A 21656-nucleotide genomic window follows, 5' to 3' on the forward strand; every position below is an offset into this window, starting at 1 on the left:
TAAAAAATTGTGACATTTACACAGAAATTTTGACTCATGACAAAATTGACTTTATTGCGTTATTTGCAAGTATTATACTAGTATACATCAACAAAGCCAACTTATTTTTTTTAAAAAGCAAACTATTTTCAAAGGTTGTAACATTGAAGTGATGTAAGATATATTGTAAAGACCTTTGACAGACTGCACAGTAGCACTTTATCACCCCAATGTGTGAATGAATTACTGATTTACTGGCAAAACTATTGTACACCATTGCCAGAAGGTCGGACGTTAACATTATGACCCTGTTGTTTAAGTTTTGTAAATATGTGGGTTTTCTATACCCTGAAGAAGCATCACCCATGTGTAACTGTGTTGTTTACCACCATAAAATTCCAACTATTGTTTTCTGCTAAATGTTATTTCTTTTGTATGAAATCTTTATCATTTTTGTTGAAAATTTGATATTTTTGTGAAAAGTTTTCAAAAAACACCTTTTGTGGTTTATTGAAAGTCTTGTAGTGGAATTGTAAAACAAATGTTTAAAAAAATGCCAGTTTGTTAGAGGCAGACAGAAGGTAAAATCTAGGCTGAGGTCCTCAGTTATTCTACCATGGCCTCCAGCAAAACTGGTTTGACAGGATAAAACTTGCATAGATTCCCATACCAACTTGTATCATAAATTTAGAGGGATCTATACCTCTACCCCCTTCCCTACCCCAAGGTTCCCAAACTTTAGCACAAAAACATGTCACTTGAACTCTTTACGTACTTACTAAAAGTGCATCAGTTTGATTCATGTGTACTTTTAGACTTATTATGATTGACATAGGTTTGTAAGATTTCAAACATAAAATGGTGTAGATTTATGCAATTGAGATTGAAAAATGAGAAAAAAAGGAGAAATGAAAAATACCAATGTTTGTTGAAATAGTGGTATATTATTTAACTAGTGGAACCTAAGTGTTAATGAAGTAGTTTCAAATCACTTTAGTAAGATAACGTAAAAAATAATGGTAACAAACTAAGCTTTCTAAATACTTTGAAATCTGACATGCTGACTGTATCTACTTTGTGAACACATGTGATTTTACAAGTTACAGGCTGTGTGATTGAGTGTGTAAGTATGTATGTTAAAGTTAATAGCCAATCATTGTATTTACTGTAACACCAATCGCAATCATATTGTCTCAATATCCTACAAATCAAATAAACCAGCTCTGTTGGGTTTCTTACAGTGAGAGTAAAAATAAAGTGTAGACTGAGATTTGATATCAAATCACAAAATTTGAGCTGAAATATGTATTTTATGAATAATAGTTTCTATTTCCTGTTGTTATTTACAGATAAATGCCCCACATTATATTCACCCTGCCACCACTGTGAGTGCTTGGTTACCATGGCAACATGTAGCAATAGAGGACTCAATGAGGCCACATTTATAAATGGTTACAGCAGAGCACCTTATGAGTCACCTTTATCAAGCACTATGGGAAGTGTGAGTAGTTTACTAAATGATAGTGGATACCGTGGTGGTGTTGGCGGCCATCACTACCATAACGATACAATCAACAGATCAGAAAAAGATGGACATGTATACGAAGATTTGGAGGTTGGACCACCACCAATAACTCCTGTCAGTGGAAAGTTAGAAAGAGTGAGTACTATCTGTTCATCTCATATTACTACCACACTATTTCACTATAATTCCGAAGTATAACTCTGAGGCATAGAGGACAGGTTTAACCATCGTCAAACTTTTGTCTTGAAATCATTTTATCTTGTCAACATTGATCAATTTGTATGTCAATAAGAAAACAGGTACAGTTTAAAAGTTTGGGGTCTTGAATTTTGAAAAAAAAAGTTCCAATTTCCTTTTGAAAACTACTGAGTAGTTGCGGCCATGGCTAACGTTATAAACATGGAATGGTTGAACATTGCAGATTCAGGAGTATGGAGCACATGAATATTCATGAGTTGCCTTGTGTTGTGTTGCCTAGTACATTTACATAATTTCCACACTTGACTTGATTCAGCATTTGTTGATACTCATGAATGGATGGCCAATAATTTTCACTTTGTATTTCCAGCAATCACATGTAATGTAAGTGATGTAAAATCATAAAATGACTTTCTAGTACCCAAAGTTTGTAAAAAAAAATGCCTTTATTTTGTGGAGTGGCATTGCCCTTTAATTTACACTTGAAATTTACACATTTAGTCTTTCTTCTATAAAATAATACACAATAAAGATACCAATATACCCTTCAATCATTTGATGAACATTTTATTTCAAGTCTTATAAAAACAAAAGAAGCCAAACAAGTGAAAACAGCTCACACCTCATCACAAGGCAAATTTCAATTTTATCATTTTGACATGCTCAGTGTCTGTGCCAGAAAACCCCATTTTATCTGAGACTGTGCCAGAAACCTCCATTTTATCCGAGACTGTGCCAGACAACTCCATTTTATAAGGGACTGTGCCAGACAACTCCATTTTATCTGAGACTGTGCCAAACAACATTTTCTCCGAGACTGTGCCAAACAACCCTATTTTATCCGAGACTGTGCCAGACAACCCTATTTTGTCAGGGACTGTGCCAGACAACCCTATTTTATCAGGGACTGTGCCAGACAACCCCATTTTATCAGGGACTGTGCCAGACAACCCCATTTTATCAGGGACTGTGCCAGACAACCCAATTTTATCCAAGACTGCCAGACAACCCTATTTTATCAGGGACTGTGCCAGACAACCCCATTTTATCCGAGACTGTGCCAGACAAGCCTATTTTATCAGGGACTGTGCCAGACAACCCCATTTTATCCGAGACTGTGCCAGACAAGCCTATTTTATCCGAGACTGTGCCAGACAAGCCTATTTTATCCGAGACTGTGCCAGACAACCCTATTTTATCAGGGACTGTGCCAGACACATAAACAATATTGTTTTATCACTTTCAACTTTATGTCTGATAGATTGATGACAATCACTGGACAAGTCATGCAAATAAAATGTTATTAACTACATGATATATTAATTCTCTAATATCTATCGTATTTTATTATATCATAAATTAAACACTAATTAATGAAATGTCTTCAAATATTCGTCTTTTCTCAGTTTTATGATTTAAAGTATTATGAAGGTTCAAGAATGTATCATTTATCATTTGACAATGATGAATTCTATCTATTATTTTAGTGAATTCAGATGTGAATTTTCGTTTTACCCTAATTAGTTTTTTTTAATGATTGTCATTAATAGTGATAACTGATGAGTTTTTTACAATGGATGTCATTAGTAATAACTGCAGTACTGGTGATTTATACCTACCTAGGGACCTGTACACTGGCTAACTTTGTGAATTTTAGTCATTTCATTACAATCGAAGGCTATCAGCAAAAATATAGAGAATACAAAACCAGTTTACAGTTGTCACTTTGAGTCAGACAATGAGAACGATGGAAACTTTTTTTTTCAAGACTATAGAATGAAGTCTTCAGAATGAAGGAAAATATTGGTTATTTCAGTACAAGCATAATTTATGAAAAAATTAGAGAGGCAAATGGTGACTACACAGGACAATGATATATAGATATGTATTGTCATAACATAGAGTGACCAGTGTGTATATTGTTTGTTCAAACGTGTTCAACTTGGCTTGTGAGTATAATGAATGAAAATAAGACCTGCAAGTCCATGAACTTACTTTCTGAACTTGTGAACTTATTTCCATCAATCCAATCGACTGTATAGCAACAGCTTTTAACTTTGTGATAAAACCTACACACTGGCTAGTTTGTAACACTGGAAGAACACGTCATGTTTGGTCTTTATATGAATATTTATTTTAGATGTGATGTGTACAAAATAACACTTATGAAAATATTAATACATTTCTCGACATTATTTCAAGTTCTGAATTTGTTTTCGGCACCAATGAAATACAAAATCGTAAATTTTTAGAAATAATATGTTTTCCTCATCAACTCGGCCTCATACAAGTTATGTACCCTATATTGCTGTGAATGAGTTTTACAGACCTTGGTCCTACAACATAGAACTCACACACTGTCTCAAGGCCAGTTGGACAGTGTTGTCATAGTAACCTGGTGCTGCAACATCCATGTTTGGACTGTAAAAGATAATTCTAAACTAAACCCAGACATCATTTATCTCAATACTTCCAATTATGTGTAGATAGTGTCAAACTTGTGTAATTTTAAATAACCAATTTCATCTTGCCATCAGCTAAAATAAGGCTGTTACTTAAAGCGGAGTCATTGTAAGATATGAATTAGATGGTGTAAACTGAGTCACTGGTAGATCTCACTGCCAATTTCCTGTTAATTATGATTTCATTAATTCCACAATAGAAAGTTTGCCAATTAAAATATTGAATAGTTCATTAAAAAAACTAAAGGGATGTTTGAACAAGATGTACAAGTATAGTTACAGTATATTGTACTAGAGATACTAATGTTTCAGAATATGGTGGTATCCACGTAATATTATAAAACTTATACAGTAACATGAGGCTTTCGGTCTTGCCCAGTCTCCCCAGAATCATCTCTCAAAAGATAATATTTCGAAGGCAAATATTAAAGTAAACTCTAACCATTTTCACAATGCATTAATTTTTAAAAATTCCAAGTAAATATAATTGATAATTTTAATTTCCCGTCACTTTGATTGGGATCCTGAAAAATTTAGGGAAAAAATCAATTTAAAATACTTACAGTTGTTGTGAAAATATGAATAGCTACTAAATTCTAGCATGCCTCTCTCTATAGTTTAGATTGATTAAAGGAAATTTTTTTAGTTGAAATGTTGTTGATGAAAAGATAGTCATCAAAAGAAAAAATCATAGGAAAGAAAATTTATAGTGGGTTTATAATGAATTATATGCATGATACCTTGTTTATACTGTACATCTATATCTTTGAATACAGCCATTGAAAAGAACTACAGGATATCCAGATGTGAAAATTTAAATCGATGAGTTTATTTGTGTAATGTTTTTAGGGAATTGTATGTGTTTAATACTGCTATTGATCTGTTTGAGTGTTGTTTTAAATATCAGAAGTGTTTATTTTCATTGTATAATTAGCATCATTGTGCTTGTTTTTGGTAGAGAACATTTGTATAACCCACAATCTTCCCAAAGAGATTAGCCCGACAGCATTCCATGAGTTCAGTGCAGCACCACATGCTGACAGATTAATATTTACATATAATTTGCATATGCATACATTTAGTCATCATTTACATAACATTTACGTATGGATAACATTAGTCATTTGCATGGTATTTACATGTGAATGACCACATAAATTATACATAGCTTAACATTATAATAATATTAGTAATTCAAGTAGCATTTTTGTATAGCAGCCATCTGTGCATGCCTAGTAGGCAGTATTCGTAGTTGGTGTTATTGGTAACTGGTGTTCTGTTTTACTACACAGCATAAAGAAAAAAGGCTGATCAAACCTATTGCAGTCCGACCTATAACACCGACTGGAGTGTCAACAAAAAGAGGGCCTGCAACTCCGGATAATATTGCTGGTTTACCTCGTGTACCAGATGTAGTATCTGGAGCTCAGTATCCTAGAGACCACTTCCATCCCGGAGGTACTCATTATGCACCGGCTAGGTCTCACCCTATCAAAGCACAATCCCTGCAGGACATCAAGTTTGTTAATTCCGGAAAACGAAGTAGTATTTCTTCTATAAACCAGCTGACTGACTTGAAGCCTTCACTGAAAAGGGCCCCGATCTCACAATCACTGAATCAACTCAATTTTAACTACAATCATTTGAATTCCAACCTCAACGTTAGTCGGGTTTTAGACTACCGTCGTGTAAGTCGTTCAAGTCAATCAAGTTATAATTCTGACTGCAGACAACCTCCAGTGCTCTCAATGCAGGACTCACGTCGACATAGTAATGTGAGTGTGACATCAAGCCAAGCTGCAGAGTATAGAACCCTAAACCAATATGAAGACAATTCATCCCATGTATCATCACATCTATCCTCCGGGGTTGTCATGGAGGAAGACGAGATGGAAAACATATATGAACTCAAACAAAAAATACAGGTGAGTCTGGTTTAATAATGAAAAAATGACAAAGAATATAATAATACAGATATGTCATGCAAGGGTAAATATCTATAGACTCTGTGTTTATAGTTATTTATGACAATTTCTACTCACAGAGTAAGAAGAAATTTGGGTATTTGCTTCCAAGAAATTTTTTTACTTTGTGAGTATTAATTTTCATCAGCTGTTTGTCTCTTTATTGCGTTCAACTTTGAAATGTTGCAGAGTAAAATTAAATCAGATTTTGCCTTTCGAATAAGTAAATAGAAATATTAAGCTATTCATGATAGTGGTGGCTACACATAGTATTCATCAACTCACAAACAATAATTTGTACAATCTATACTTTCATCATAATGACACCATGGTATTACTCTCATTTGCCGTAATCCAATATCCGATCTCATCTTTGGTTCTGTAATTTTTCAAATATTTTTTTTGTCATATTTGATTCTGTAATGTCTCAAGCATTTTTCAAACCACAAAAAATGTCATTGATACTTTGAAATTCAAGGTCACTTGATTGTAATTTATCCTTAGATATAAAGTTTCGTGGGAACAACCTCATACGGGATGATATATGTACAATGTATTTATCATCTCTGTTTTATGCAGTCAGGTCAAGTGAATGACCTCCTGCTATCTGTCTACAAGATGTCTCCAGATAGTCTAATACCATCTTCTAACAGACCAAGTTATTATCTTAAATTTCCAATCACACACAAATATTTAGCCTTGAGTGTCAGTAATTATGTACATGCTAGAGTAACTGGGTTAGTATGGTAAACTTTCTATTTTCGTTCTCTGACATATAAAGAATCTATTGGAGAGAGAAATACCAGTAACTGTAGGTGACATCTCATGACTGTAATGGCAGTTTGGGGATATGATATTATCAGACCTTTTTTAGTCAGTATGTTTGTTTCCATTTTTAGGTAGGAATGTTTGATTTATCCTGACATGACGGAATACATGTCTTCCTGTTCCTGGTTTGCGTCACTTCCATCATTTCTGGTCTCCTAACCCTTTCAACATCCTCAGATAAAATTGACCAGAAATACTTTCCATTTGGCATTGCTCCAGCTGCTTCAAACATCAATTTGTATAGGATTCAAATATTATAAACAGGGCCAAAATTTACTTTTTAACCAGCCACTTTTATAAATTATTGTTGAGATACAAATATACAGAATTGAAATTAAAGACCAATGTTAGAATCCCATGATTTCATGTTAGTATTATCTTATCAGTTAAATCATAAGAAATAGATAGGATCACTCTTTATTTTTGACTACGGGGAAACTGTTCAAAAGCTCTACCAGACAACTATCAAAATTTTAATCCTTATCTGACAGAGGCCTGTACTACATTATGTACTATTAAAAATGTTAACAGTTTATCGCAGGAAGATCTCACTCTCTTTTATTCTTTGATTAGATAGATCATTCAACTAGCATGTACCATTCTTAAGTTTAAAAGCCCTACATGGAAATGAGCCCTTTCATTGTGATGGAATTCAAATACTAAATCATGGCTAGAAACATGTGTGTAGATGTAATTATGATGATTATAGTTTTGACCTTAAATCATTAATAATGACAATATCCTCTTCTCCTTCTTAAATTGATAATAAAATTTGGTAATAAATCATAGGAATACTGCAATTTGATAGTGAGATCATAGCAGGGGAGATTTATTTAATAGTGATATGATAAAGTATGAAACACTAGAAGTGAATTTTAGATGATTCAGATTCTATGGTTTGACATAATGGACATTTTGTTTTAAGAATGTTATTTTGTAACAGAGTACTATACTAGATCAGTCCATCTACAGTTAAATAAATTGCACTTTGTTGTTTTTAGTTGAATCTGAAATAAAATGACATTGGAGTGTAAAATTTGTAAACAAGACAAATATAGAGTCAGTGTAGGTGGCGCTAAAATATATATACTGACAATAGTAAAATGAAAAATAATGTTCACAGGGGTGGGGGGGGCTAAGAAAGCGGTAAAAACAAATAGGTAAAAGATAACGTGTCTGAATATAGAATTATTTGATGATGTTTTTACGTACATCAAATTGGGAATACAACAGTGGCAGATAGTTTGAATTTTAATGTATAACATAACTTTTTAAAAGTTGTGAAAATTTCACAAGTGATTTTGAAAATTAAAAAAAAAATGTATTATATAACTTTTACAACTTATGAGAATTGTGAAAATTGCACAAGTGATGATGACAATTTAAAAAATGTGACTTTGAAAGTAGAATGTAAGATTCCGGAATGTGGAGAGATTGAGATAGAGAGGATATCTATAATGGCAGAGGTGAAACCATGACATGTCACTGATCTCAGAATGACCTGACTGGAGACTTCCACTGACATAAAGTTGTCTTTACATATCAAATTTCAGCCAAAACTACGTACTTTACCACATTTCAATTAAATCTATTTCCGATACATAAACTAAACACTTCATCTTTATGACATAGGGCATGGTTTAAGGAGTAAGAATTCCTGCTAAGTAAAAAAGGTTGCAAATTATCTACACGACATGGCTGGTGACTATCTCCTGTTTGAAATATATCAGTTATTGAAATGAGAAAAACTTCTGTCTGGGTTCCTCACAAATAATGCAGGCATTTTTAGAGACAAACAAAGACAACCGAAATGAACAATCTTTTCAAAACCTTTCTGATTATGTTTGAAATGCTGCCTGCATTGATTTTTGTATTGTTCATAGATATTTTCAAAAACGTTGGTAAATATTCGTATAAAGTCAAGTTTTAATCATTGATAGCTCAATTTCACCGGAAGAAATTGTAGGATGTTTACAAGGATGGGTTGAGCTGATAATAATGTCATCAACAGTTTTCCCTTCATAGGAAATGTGAAATCTATGGAAATAAATCATGGAACTCAAAAGGTAAATCTTGGTGTCAAAAATTAAAACATAGAATTTTCCATAGTGAAAGACCTGGTAATTAAAAATGCCAAATTGAATTTGATATGTTGATTAAAATTTAATGTATCAATCAACCACATTAACAATGCAGTAATTAAGAACATTAGAAATTTATAAATAGTACAAATTTAGTTGTGAAATATTACAAAATTATAATTCACCACAAAATATTTTGTTCAGATAAATATAGCACAAAATTTAAACATTACTAAATATTGAGGTCCCTCAACGTAAGAAATGTGAGTGACATAGCTTCAGGAAATGGGAGAAGAAAATCAGTGTTTGCCTTTCCCTTTAGCATATGGAAAAATACCAAGTTGACAAACACAAGTACATTGTACTCTATTTCAAACCCAATTTAATTATAACAAACCTAATTTGAAGTCAATTTAAGCATACCTGATAATTAATGAAAAAATTCCACTTAATAATGTTGTCCATACATTTCATCAAATAGAGTTATATTGTAATTTCACAAATAAGTATGTTTAACTTAGTAATATTGTTATATATTTTTCATTACTTGTAAGTATTAAAAGGTCTCAAACTACTACAGCTAAGTATTATTCCATTCTGCTGTTCACTAAAATTTTAGCTTGAATTGTGATATACTGGTCTTTCCGTCATAGAAGAGTAGATTTATGGATTTTTATAACGAGACAGACGAAGACCATATTAATGTTGAGTAATAAGTATGGAACTATTAAAGTGAATGAGTCCATAGTGTTAACATGTACACCTTCATTAAGTGTGTGTGTGTGTGTGTGTGTGTGTGTGTGTGTGTGTTGGGGTAGGGGTAGGTGTCCATTCATTAACTATTCATATATGACTCTGCAAGATGCAACAATCAATAGATCAATTAATTATTCAGTTAGAGATTAAGAGGAGACTGCTAACCAACTAGTAGATTTTCTTACTTTCAAACTTGAACACCTAAATACATACATGTATGTAAGATTTTGTTAATGACAAGGTTTCAATCCTGAGTTCTTACATTTAGTTTTATCTTATTTGTAAAGCTACGAGGATTAGATCATTCTTTTGTTCAGGACTAACATTTTCTCTAGCTCTGCCAGACAAATCTTTTTCAAACGTAAATGTTAATCTTATCCAAACTTGAGCTTTAATAAAAACCAGAAATTTTAATTTTGTAGTTATCTGTAATGTGGTAGCTTGGTAGCAAACTTTACAAACAAAAACACTGCTGATTAAAAACCTTGGAAAAATATAACTGCTGTCCTCTAGTAAAAATGTGATTTAGCAAGGCTTGACTCAATGAGGATGTTATGTGTATCAGTATGAATTGAAAATGAAAGTGAAAAGAGTTGTTGTTTGCATATACCTGATGTTACCTTATCCATCACACTTAGATTGGTGACTGCAGTGTGTGACATGTCCCACCCATCACACTATGGTGGGTGAATGCAGTCTGTGACGTGAATTAAAACCACAAACTAGTATTTCACAGAGTATCACAGCTCACTTTTAAATTAATTATACAAATATTGTTTTATGTGATATTAAACTTCATAATGTTTATGAAAAAATTTGGTAGTACTTACGGAAAAAAAACTTGGGGTACAAAACGTGCAGGATTATACATGAACTTTTTGTTACAAAATGAAAATTTTTTCAAATTTTGTTGCTGATTTTAGTCGAAATTGTTTGTTTCTTGTTAAACATGAAATTTAGATTTTGTAAAGCAACTCTATGTAGGGGATAGTGTAAGCATTCTCGCAAAACAGAACATCTGAAACCATATGGTGAGCTGAACTGTGTAGATGTAAGGAGATAATGCCACTACAATACAATTCCCATTCCTCTATGCGATGATTGACAGACACATATTTTGAATAGATTATTATTCACTATTTAACCTTGATTATTCAGCAGAGTGAAAAGAATACATTTCTAAATTCCATCAAATATTTCAACCAAATGATAAAACTTTCCTTTCTGTACGATTATAGAGACAAATAAGTTACAAAAAGAAAGATAAAAAGCAAAATATGAAGCGAAGTTCCGGCATACGAGTACTGGAAATCAAAACTTGTTTTATAATATCAAAGGACGCCACCATATTGTCAATGTTTTCACTGTGATTATTACAAATAAATCCGAGAGAAAGAAAGAATATACAACACCATATGGTACAGATAATCTTATTCTCTCAGAGCAAAATTCAATCATGTGGAAATGTCTGTCAACATACTGAACTCTCTAACCAGATATGAGACCATTATGAGGTCACATGAAACCACATCGTCTAAATGTTGCAATTTGATGCGGTTTTGTTCAAACTTTTTAAGTCTGCATGATGCCTACATCAAAGACAAATTTTCAACAAAAAAACCCCAGAAGTGATAACACAATACCAGTCCATGTGGTTGTATATTTATATCCATTTTGTTAATGTCATTTTAGCAAAAAAATTATTGGCATTTGGAAATGTGATATTAAGATCGCCTTACCTCGTACAGTTTTTATGATTTCCTGAAATATTGCAAAGACTGAACTAAAACTATTTTATCCTTGCAACTTAGACAGAACCAATATAAAGTATTGTATTTGTGTGTACAATTATATGCACTGAGTGATAACATGGCGTATCAGTTCTGATTTTAACCTTGCTAATAACTAATAAATGTATCACACTGACATGGCCATAAGTGGAGGTTTGTGAAAACAAGAGATATTTGTAGAGTTTGTAATTTTTTTTACCATGTACGAACAATTAACAAACATCTGCAAAAGAAACTTTTTTTTTTAAAGTTTCACCAATCATAGTTAAACAGTACAAATAACTAAGCCTTGCAGGTATGCAGTTTGTAAAATAAGATAGTTTGTTGATGCCTTGTTACCATAGTAACAGTTTGTTGATATCTTGTTGCCATAGGAACAAGAGTCCCAAATCACACTACTAAGACAGACAATGGAACAAAATGAACAAATCATCTTCAAGGTATACGAAGAAAAACAACAGGTATGGGAGGAGGAAATGGAAGATGTTAGAGAAGATCTCAAGGAAGCTGAAGATAAAATGTATAAGATGGAGCAAAGTCTAAGAAGACAGGTAAAGATGTTTACAAGTCTTGATCATGAATTTATGTACAGTATTCTACAAATAAAGCTACTTGACAAAGATATGTAATAAGTATGTACAAATATGATTTGAAATACTTCACTCATGCACAGATGTCCATCATTGGTAATTCCAATATTGATATCTGTTACAATGTATTTATTTTTTTGCTTCACCCAGCTGAGGCAAATATGAGTGACGAGTGCCTTGTGTCATGATTTTTGCATGGATGAATGAAGAAAAAATATTGAGAATACCAGGGATAATATGATTACACCTGCACATCAAGCTTAATGTATCAACAATTAGGTGACATTTTGAATATTTAGACTTGTATTTCGACCATCACAGAACCAACATAGGAGTGGGCTGTAGGATCATGTGGATTGATCAGGCCTACAGACACTGTATGGTCTGTTCAAATGTGTGCAATTTGACGTACGTGTGTGTGTGTGTGTGTGTGCGTGTGTGTGTGTGTGTGTGTGTGTGTGTGTGTGTGTGTGTGTGTGTGTGTGTGTGTGTGTGTGTGTGTGTGTGTGTGTGTGTGCGCGCGCGCGCGCGCGTGCGTGCACGCGCTGGTATAATAGCGAATATGAATGTATATGTACACAAGTCACCACAAGTTGTATTCTCTATTATGACAGCATCTCCTGGCAGTGGTCTATCATGAGAAAATGTTTTTTGAAATATTCTTAAAAGCATATGTATCCAGCTGTTCAAGAGCATCCAAGCTATGTACTTTAAACAATGAATGTAAAAGTGATCTCTTAAAATGTGAATATGAAACACATGTCATGCACACTCTAACTCAACCGTTTCATTTCAAATTAAGTACATCTCTCTTTGTGCGGAACAAACTGTAGACACCAAACCATATTTGAAATTAATCCCAAAAAACTGATGGGAAAGCCATTGATGTATTCTTTGTGGTTCTTACTGGTGACAAAAACATTCAATGTGCATATGATAGTTTGATGTATCATTCCCATTCAAAGAGATTATAAACATTAATGCAACATAAAATAAAAATTTAATGCAACATAGAAGGAAAAATCTAACACTTGATAGATGAAATGACGTGATATTGTAGTATAGGCACATACAAGGGGAAATAATACATTTAAACATCCAAATGTCTTACACATGTATCACAGTATACACATAAATTGATTCACATACTGGAGATGTTACTTTGGCCCCAATAAAACCACAAAGTAACGAGAATGCCCAGTTTATTTACTGACCTAGATGCCATCATTTTTTCACACAAACATTCAAAACATATGATATAAAATTGCAGCTGTTCAGACTAGATTAATTGATATATACAAACTAGTTGACGTCAGTCAGCCTTATAGATTTCTAGAGTTCACTTAAGATAGGTCATCCAAGTGGTACATCTGTACAAATTTCACTGTTCTCATTTCTAATTGGTATGTTATCAACTTTAACACTAGAGACTAGAAATATATATAAATCAACCAATCAAAAAGGCTCTTTCAAGGTCCATAATTAGGGTATCATAGATGTGGTTTGTCAGTGGCCCAGCAGTTAGCTCTCATACGCCTCTTACCTCTGCAGTCTGGGTTGGAACCCGCCCGGTGTTGGCTGGGTTTGATTTAAAATTAACCAGGTCTGTATGAAAGGTGATGCCCAGTCTGACCCTGCTGAATAACGCAGGTCCCCATCCCCCTGGGGGTACTCTAGTTTCTTTCTGCATTTCCACACTAGGGTGCTTTTCAGTGGCGACCATTCAACAAATTTCCAAATTTATTTGGACGACTAAAGATTATTATTAATTAAATATCCTAATAATTTTATTGCAAACAGTTGATTTTTTTGTAGCCATGTTATAATGTAGAATTTTCATTCACATATGGTGAATATAGGTAGCGAGCATTCTCACAAACCAGAGCTGTTATTTCTTCCACTACACTTCACAATGGGACGGCTCCTTAAGAATGGTGCTGTAAAACAGGCTGCGGTTTGTGACAATGGTAGCGAGAGCTCTGTAAATTGTAACTGAACATAGTCAGATAAAGCAAACACTGAAGTGTATATACAGTTAACATGAGTATTAATTAGTATAAGCTAGGGAGTTCTGCTATTAATTAGTATAAGCTAGGGAGTTCTGCTTAAACTTCCTGTTTTAAAGATGCCCATCTCTCATCTTTAAAAATAGACTGTACATTGTATTGTATACATTGTATGGTGCTAGGCAAGAATAGAAATGAATTTTACAGTCACGATTACTTTGAATTCAGTCGTGATCAGTAAAGACTTCTCACTGACTTCCAAACTATTGCAAAAAATAAACAGAATAATTGATAGCATATTTGTAAACTGTCTGCACAGAAGTCAAAACCTTTATTGGCCCATTGCAGTCATTTTGAATATGAAGAGCTTTGTATTATAATATAGACAGCTAGTTTGAATGGTGATAAGGTATAATTGATAGGAATCAATTTAAATTAATGACATGGTTCCTATTCTCTCGTTTATGTAACTTATCAGAAGTTTACAGGCCAAAGTATTCTCTCGTTATAAATTGAACTCCTGGGTTAGATTGCCAGAAACATCAAATCTAGTTAGTAAGTTGATGAGTGAATGTAATACAGCTAAATACAGCCAAAGGTTTGGTTATAAGCCGCTTAATGACTCTTTGATGAATGAAAGATTGTAGTATTTATTCTCCGTAATTCAGTATCAACTTGAGCATTTGATGATGTATCATTGACAACGAATACAAATGTTTAGGTGAAAACGAGGAGTGATTATGAAAGTGCAGCCATGCATGTAGAGGCATAGTAACAGCATAGTGATATCACAGGAAGTAAAATAGTGTTCTCACACAACATCTTGCATTTTGAGTACAAAGGAATTTGTTTGTGGATAAAAAAGCCACTCTAACTATCTGATATTTCACAAAGTCAAAGATTAATTGGCAAGAAGTGATATAGTACTTCCAGAGAGTATGTAACCAATCGTAGATGTTATCTTTTATTTCTACCAGGGGATTTGTACGCATCATTTGCAATATTTTTCAGTTACGTGCACTCCCTATTTCAGAAGAAAATGTTTGAATTTTGAAAAGCTAGAGAAGTGAAACAAAAATATGGGGTATTTATAATTCAGTAGGCCTGGTGATGTTTGATTGTAATCCATCAGACCTCAATATCTTTACAGTTGATTATTGATAATTTGAATTGGGCTATTACTTTGGTGCGTGTGTGTGTGTGTGTGTGTGTGTGTGCGTGCGTGCGTGTGTGTGTGTGATCTGTATGTGTCTATCTACATCTGTCTGTCTGTGTGCTAATATGTGTCTCAGTCTGTGTGTGTTGTGTGCCCATCTGGTGTCAGTGCTAATATGTGTCTCAGTCTGTGTGTGTTGTGTGCCCATCTGGTGTCAGTGCTAATATGTGTCTCAGTCTGTGTGTTGTGTGCCCATCTGGTGTCAGTGCTAATATGTGTCTCAGTCTGTGTGTTGTGTGCCCATCTGGTGGTTAGTTATGTCTATATCTGTGTGTATATGTGTTGAGATAGTGAATCTTTGATGTGCAATATCAAGTCTGAAGAGATTGTTGAAAAGAAAACAAAATGTCTTATAAAATGGCCAATCTGTAAATTGTGGAGCATTGTGGACAATACAACGGACATTTAACTGGAAGTAGTGATGAACATCTGTGCACAAACTGATTTTGTCAGAAGTCTCTTGTGATGGCACAATTCCAAATATTTCACCTTCGTTTGCTCTAACTCTCCAAAATGATTGACCAATTTCTATTTTTAGGGACTTGCTAAACAGTTTTCAAACTTGTGAAGACCACACATGTGGTGATGACTGTACAGATCACAATATAAGACAAAATCATAAATCATTCTATTTGGAGTACAAAATGTCAAGAAGAAAAAGGAATGGTGACAGAAAATCTCTCTTGACCTTAGCAAGGAACCATGTTGAGTTCAGTGATGTCATTGAGTATCAAATAACTGAACCTGTTCCAATCATAACATCAGAAAATAGTACATGGATGAACTGCGGGGGCACACATCAAAGTGTGTATAGATTGGCTATGAGGGCACACACCAAAGTGCATGTGAGGGCGCATGGATGAGCTGTAAGGGTACACAGCAATGTGTGCATGGATGGGCTGTATCTGAGGCACACATCAATGTGTACATGGATGAGCTGTGAGGGCACACATCAAAGTGTGCATAGATGGGCTGTGAGGGAACCTGTCAATGTGTACATGGATGAGCTGTATCTGAGGCACACATCAATGTGTACATGGATTGACTGTGAGGGCACACATCAAAGTGTGCATGGATTGGCTGTGAGGGCACACATCAATGTGTGCATGGATTGGCTGTGAGGGCACACATCAATGTGTACATGGATGGCTGTGAGGGCACACAACAAAGTGTGCATGGTTGGGCTGTGAGGGCACACAACAAAGTGTACATGGATTGGCTGTGAAGAAGACAAAGAAATTATTTTTTGTCTGCCATTTGTAAATTTTGACTTTTATAAATGTTTTTCATTTTTGATATTTTTGTGTAGATTTATCAACTGGAGACAAAGAAGAAAGAATTATTGCTGGAGCTTGATAAAGTAAAACAAGAGAAAGATCAGCTGGACAGAAAAGTTGGCACTCTGAATGATGAAAGAAGTAGCTATGAAAATCAAGTGGAAGATGCTAATTGGCAGATTTGTCAAAAATCTGGAGAAATATCCTTGTTAAAATCACAACTTAAAGAAACCAAAGAAGAACTTTCTCATAAGACTAACGAACTTGTTGGTTTGAAATCACATGTAAAGGACATTCAACTGGTGGTTGAAGACAGAGAAAACCAGGTCAAAGTGATGAAAGTCAGATTGTCGGATAAAGACTCTGAATTGAGCGAGAAAGGAGCAGAAATGAACACTATTGAGAAACGAATTTTACAAGAAAGCAGAAGAGAAATGTCTACCATCAGTAGTGAAATTGAACATCTCAAACTAAAACTGTGCCAAAAGGAAAATGAACTTAGTGCTGAAAAGTTTGAAGTTTTGCAACTTCAAGAAATGAAAGAAGAGCTAGAAAGGAAACTTGGGAAGATGGAAAAAGACCTTATTGCATTACGAGAAGCTGCAACATTGAAAGATAATGAGCTAGCACAAGAGAAATGTGAAGTTTTGTACCTCCGAGAAGTTCATGAAAAGCTGAGTCAACAAATTGCTGACAAAAATGATGACATTGTCAATCTACAGAGTCGTTTGAAACAGGTTGGAGAAAATCATCTAGAGGTAACTGCCATCAAAGAAAAACTTATACAACGCGAAAGAGACGTAGCTGCATGTGAGGAAAAACTTGGACAAATAGAAAGTGAGAAAGACGGTGAAATTTCAACTTTACATCGTCGGTTAAGTCAAAAAGAATGTGAGATTTCGGCAATTCAGGCAAAATTAAATCAAGTGGAAAGGGAAAGGGCAGTGCTACAGGCAAAGGTAGCCAGACTGAAAGACAATAACAATGTCGGTCATCAGAAACATTCAGAACAAAAACAGTTAGAGCAAGATTTCACACGACTTCAAGTTGAGGTGACAAAACAAGAACGGCTATTACTTGAACAGAACAGTGAAATAACTCTCGTGAAACAACAACATGAAATAGATATTAAACGCTTAAAGTCACAGTTTTCTAAACAAGAGAAAGATTCCATGATGTGGAAGGAAAAAGCTATGCAAAGAGAAGGGGAGATTAGAAACGTCCGAGAGAAATTAAATTCTCGTGAAAATGATGCAGCCATCATGAGAGGAAAACTTGCGCAACATGAAGGACATGAAATTTGTGTACAGAGTCAAAATATTGCACTGAAAAAGGAAATCGCTGATCTTAAAGAAAAAATGCAAACTCTGAAAAGTGAGAACATTTCCCTGGAAGTCAAGGTCGGAAAAGGAAGATCAGAAAACCACATACTGCAAGGCAAGTTTGACAAAGTGACAAATGAAGTGAGGGGGCTCAAGAACCAATTAGACACCACATTACGTAATGAGTTGATCTCCCAATCAGATGATGCAAAAGAACAGAAGAGCAGTGCTGTGATTGACAGCTGTCAGGCAGAGATTCTGAGATTGAAAACTGAACTGAAGGAGGCAAAAGATAAAATAGATGAACAACAAACAACCTTTGAGAGAGAACAAGCAGTATGGCAAGAAGAAAAACAGAAAGTGATTCGATACCAGAAACAATTGCAACTCAACTATATCCACATGTTCCGCAAAAACAAAAACCTTGAGAAGGATATTCAAAATTTGACTGTTGAACAGCAAAGACGAAGTATGAATGGAGTAGTAGATCATGTATAGTACCGATTTACAGACATTACTGCCAATAACCTTTGACCTCGGAGTTGTGGTATAGATGTAACCTTTGACCTAATAAGTGAAACATTGCATTAAGTTTCAAGTGATTGACAGATAATCTTTCTATGAAGCATAGCATCAGCCACAACTTTAACACTAATAAACAGTGTTATGAATTTACGTAACTATGGTAATAATGGCTATTTTATTGTGTTTATTTTCAAATTGAAAACTTTCGTAAACACTTTCAGAATATTTTGAAAGTTAGAAATTGTGTGAAACTTAACTCTCCATTGTATGGAATTTGGTAAAAATGTACTCAAACTATGGAAAGTTCCCAACAATGTGTAGGGATAGTACACTTCATGTTTTCTCATTGTGTAGTAATACAACTAAAATAGCCGATATCATTAAATTTTAACATTAAAACTGCTCAAAACAACTGAGAACAACTGCAGAATTAGATTGTGTGTACATCCTTGTCACCCTTGTGTAACTACGGCATTCATTTCATATTTTCTATATAATATCTATAAATGTTTGTGTAGATTTGAAAAAGAAATTTACATGGGCTGAAGTTTCAAGTAAGTTTTCATGTACTGATGAAATGTTAGCTAATGACAGATTTTGAATGTTGGCAACAACCACACATCTCATCAGTCAGCTGCAAATCAAACATCTCATTACTCAGCAGATTTTTTATTTCATTATACTGTACTCCATTACATACAATTTGTTGCCATGGGAACTGAAAACTTTTAAATATCATGGCTCAGATGAATTATTAATTTTTGTGTTTGTAGAAAAGTTTGATATATAAAAGGCATAGTGTTGTGTATTTTCATTCATTATTGATGTATGTTTATCTAGTTTATTGTTGTTTACTGTTTTGTTTACTTGTTTCAAATACTTGCCTAAGATCGTCAGGAAAGTGGCTTTTTGAAATTGTAGCAATTTTATTTAAATATACGCAGCTGTTTCTGAAAATATAGCAATATCCGGCATGTTTGAATGCCAATGTACAATTTTGCTGTTGGAATTACCACTGGAATGTTTATCAATATTGCTTTGATATTTCTTGTCAGAAAAAGTAATCCCCAAGTACCTTTAAGGCATGAGTAGAAAAGAAAGACTTAAAATACAACTGACCCTTAGTCTTGGTTGTAATACAAATGGGTTGTTACAAGTAATATTTCTGTTATTCGTTTATTTATACTTTGATAAGATTCAGATAGAATCTACTATATAAGTAATTTGTGTTAAAATTGTATACCTTTGAACTTGACTTGATATATATACTGCTTCAACAGCTGTTACATGAATTCATAGTGGTAAATTAATATGTAGCAGAGATGCTGCTTTGACAAATTTCTTATTGAGATTTAGATCACGTCAGTCTTCTTAGAAAAAAATGGATGGAGAATATATTGTTCGTGGTTCCAAGAATCAGTAGAACAGTGGATATAGTTACTTTGGAATGATACATTTGAAATGGATGCTATGTTTTGATCTTTCTACTGTGGATCACGATCACATTATTCAGCATTTATGTCTCGCTCCAAAATGGTGGTATTAATTAAATCACTGCATGACCAAGGTCAGCAGTAGCTGGTTTGAAAGTGCATTTGTTTCCAATTTACCATTCCAAAGTAAACCATATTACTGTCCAAAAAAAATTGGATGTTTCACTTTAGCCTTGACAGGTAAAATTAAAACCTTTCAGGCATCACAGACAAAATGCAAGAATTTTCTCTGCAAAGTCTGACTTTCATACTTTTTTCTGGAGTGTTCTTTTCAAACTTTACAGGCCAGTCTCACTCCAATCTTTAATTACAGGCCAGTTTCACTCCATTTATTGATTGCAATCTTTATAAACCTGTTTGACTTCATTCATTCATTCATTGTTTCTCTTTAATAGTGTTACCTATGCCATGTGAATACAAGAGTCATATATTTTTATAGTTTCATACAGTGAGTTAGTAGCCACAGTCAGTATTATGAACTGACTCTTTTAGTCACCTTCCATTTGGATTAGCATTACAAGTGTAAGGCAAATTTAAACTGTAATATACAGGCTGAAATAAAGAAGATGGGTGGTCTCAATATACTAAAAAAATAAATTATTTAGTCCTTCTGTGTGTTTTTCCCCACATTAAAAGTAAAAAATTCCTCATACCACCTCAACTGTACTGTATTATTATAAACTGTATTATTACGTTCTTGCGACTGTTGAACCAAAGATGACACAAGAATTTGTTCTGAAACTTTTACCTAAACAAGGTTTGATCAAGTGCTGAATTCTCCATAATTATGCACACGTTAAAACTTTCGTACAGTTTGTGGTTGGTTGGTTGGTTGTAATATGAAACCACACATATTCTTTATTTTCAATATAAATTCTCCACAAACAGAAGCCATTTTGTTGAGATAATGAAACGGTTAAACATTTACAAACTCAATTTTCCAGGCAAAACTTTGGGCAGTAATTGCAATGAGAAAGTTGTTTAAGTATAAACAAAAGAATCGAAAATGTGTGTGATAGAGGGCAGTACTGTTTTGTTTTGTGAAAATTGCAATAGAGGCAGAAGGTGACATTACTCAATGTCGAGAGTATAGAAGTTGGTGATATTTAGGATGACATTTTGTGTTTTACTCCTAAAGTCTTCCACCAGGCATCTTAATATAGATTGGTACAAAGAGTGTGAGCCAAGACTATGAATGTTATGTATTCCAGTTAGCTAGGAAGAAGTTCAAATAATTCTTTAACAAGTTATGAAACCATTAATAAAGAAATGGTATTTCAGTTTTTGCGTTATAACAACATGTACTTTCATTTTTATCACAACTGAATTGTTAAATGTTCAGTTGTGTAATGTGTGTGTGTGTATGTATGTATGTGTGTGTGTGTGTGCATGTGTGTGTATGTATGTATGGATGTGTGCACGCATGTGTATGTATACGTGTGTGCATTTGTGTGTATGTATACGTGTATGTGTGGACGCGTGTGTGTGTATGTATACGTGTATGTATGTATGTATGTGTGTGTGTGTGTATATGGTATACATGCAAGCATAGTTTGATGTTTAAATTAACTATATTTTAAAGTGTTTTCTTACAGGTTAACTTTATTTTCTCCCCCATAACCCCCACCCCCCACCCCCCCCCCC

General features: G+C 34.0%; 1 protein-coding gene across 3 annotated transcripts in view; it reads left to right on the top strand.

Annotated features, from left to right (window-relative positions):
* Positions 1–21290, top strand: part of LOC144446152 (uncharacterized) — a 73432-nt gene extending 52142 nt beyond the window's left edge. For all 3 annotated transcript variants that reach the window (XM_078135878.1, XM_078135877.1, XM_078135879.1), the window contains 4 exons: positions 1329–1639; positions 5457–6089; positions 11958–12134; positions 16705–21290. In XM_078135878.1, the coding sequence (XP_077992004.1) occupies positions 1382–1639; positions 5457–6089; positions 11958–12134; positions 16705–18492 (2856 nt within the window). In that variant the 5' untranslated portion in view covers positions 1329–1381 and the 3' untranslated portion in view covers positions 18493–21290. The remainder of the gene's footprint in view (positions 1–1328; positions 1640–5456; positions 6090–11957; positions 12135–16704) is intronic.
* The last annotated feature ends 366 nt before the right edge of the window (positions 21291–21656 follow it).

The sequence above is a fragment of the Glandiceps talaboti genome, chromosome 15 (genome assembly GCF_964340395.1).
Source record: "Glandiceps talaboti chromosome 15, keGlaTala1.1, whole genome shotgun sequence".
Lineage (NCBI taxonomy): Eukaryota > Metazoa > Hemichordata > Enteropneusta > Spengelidae > Glandiceps > Glandiceps talaboti.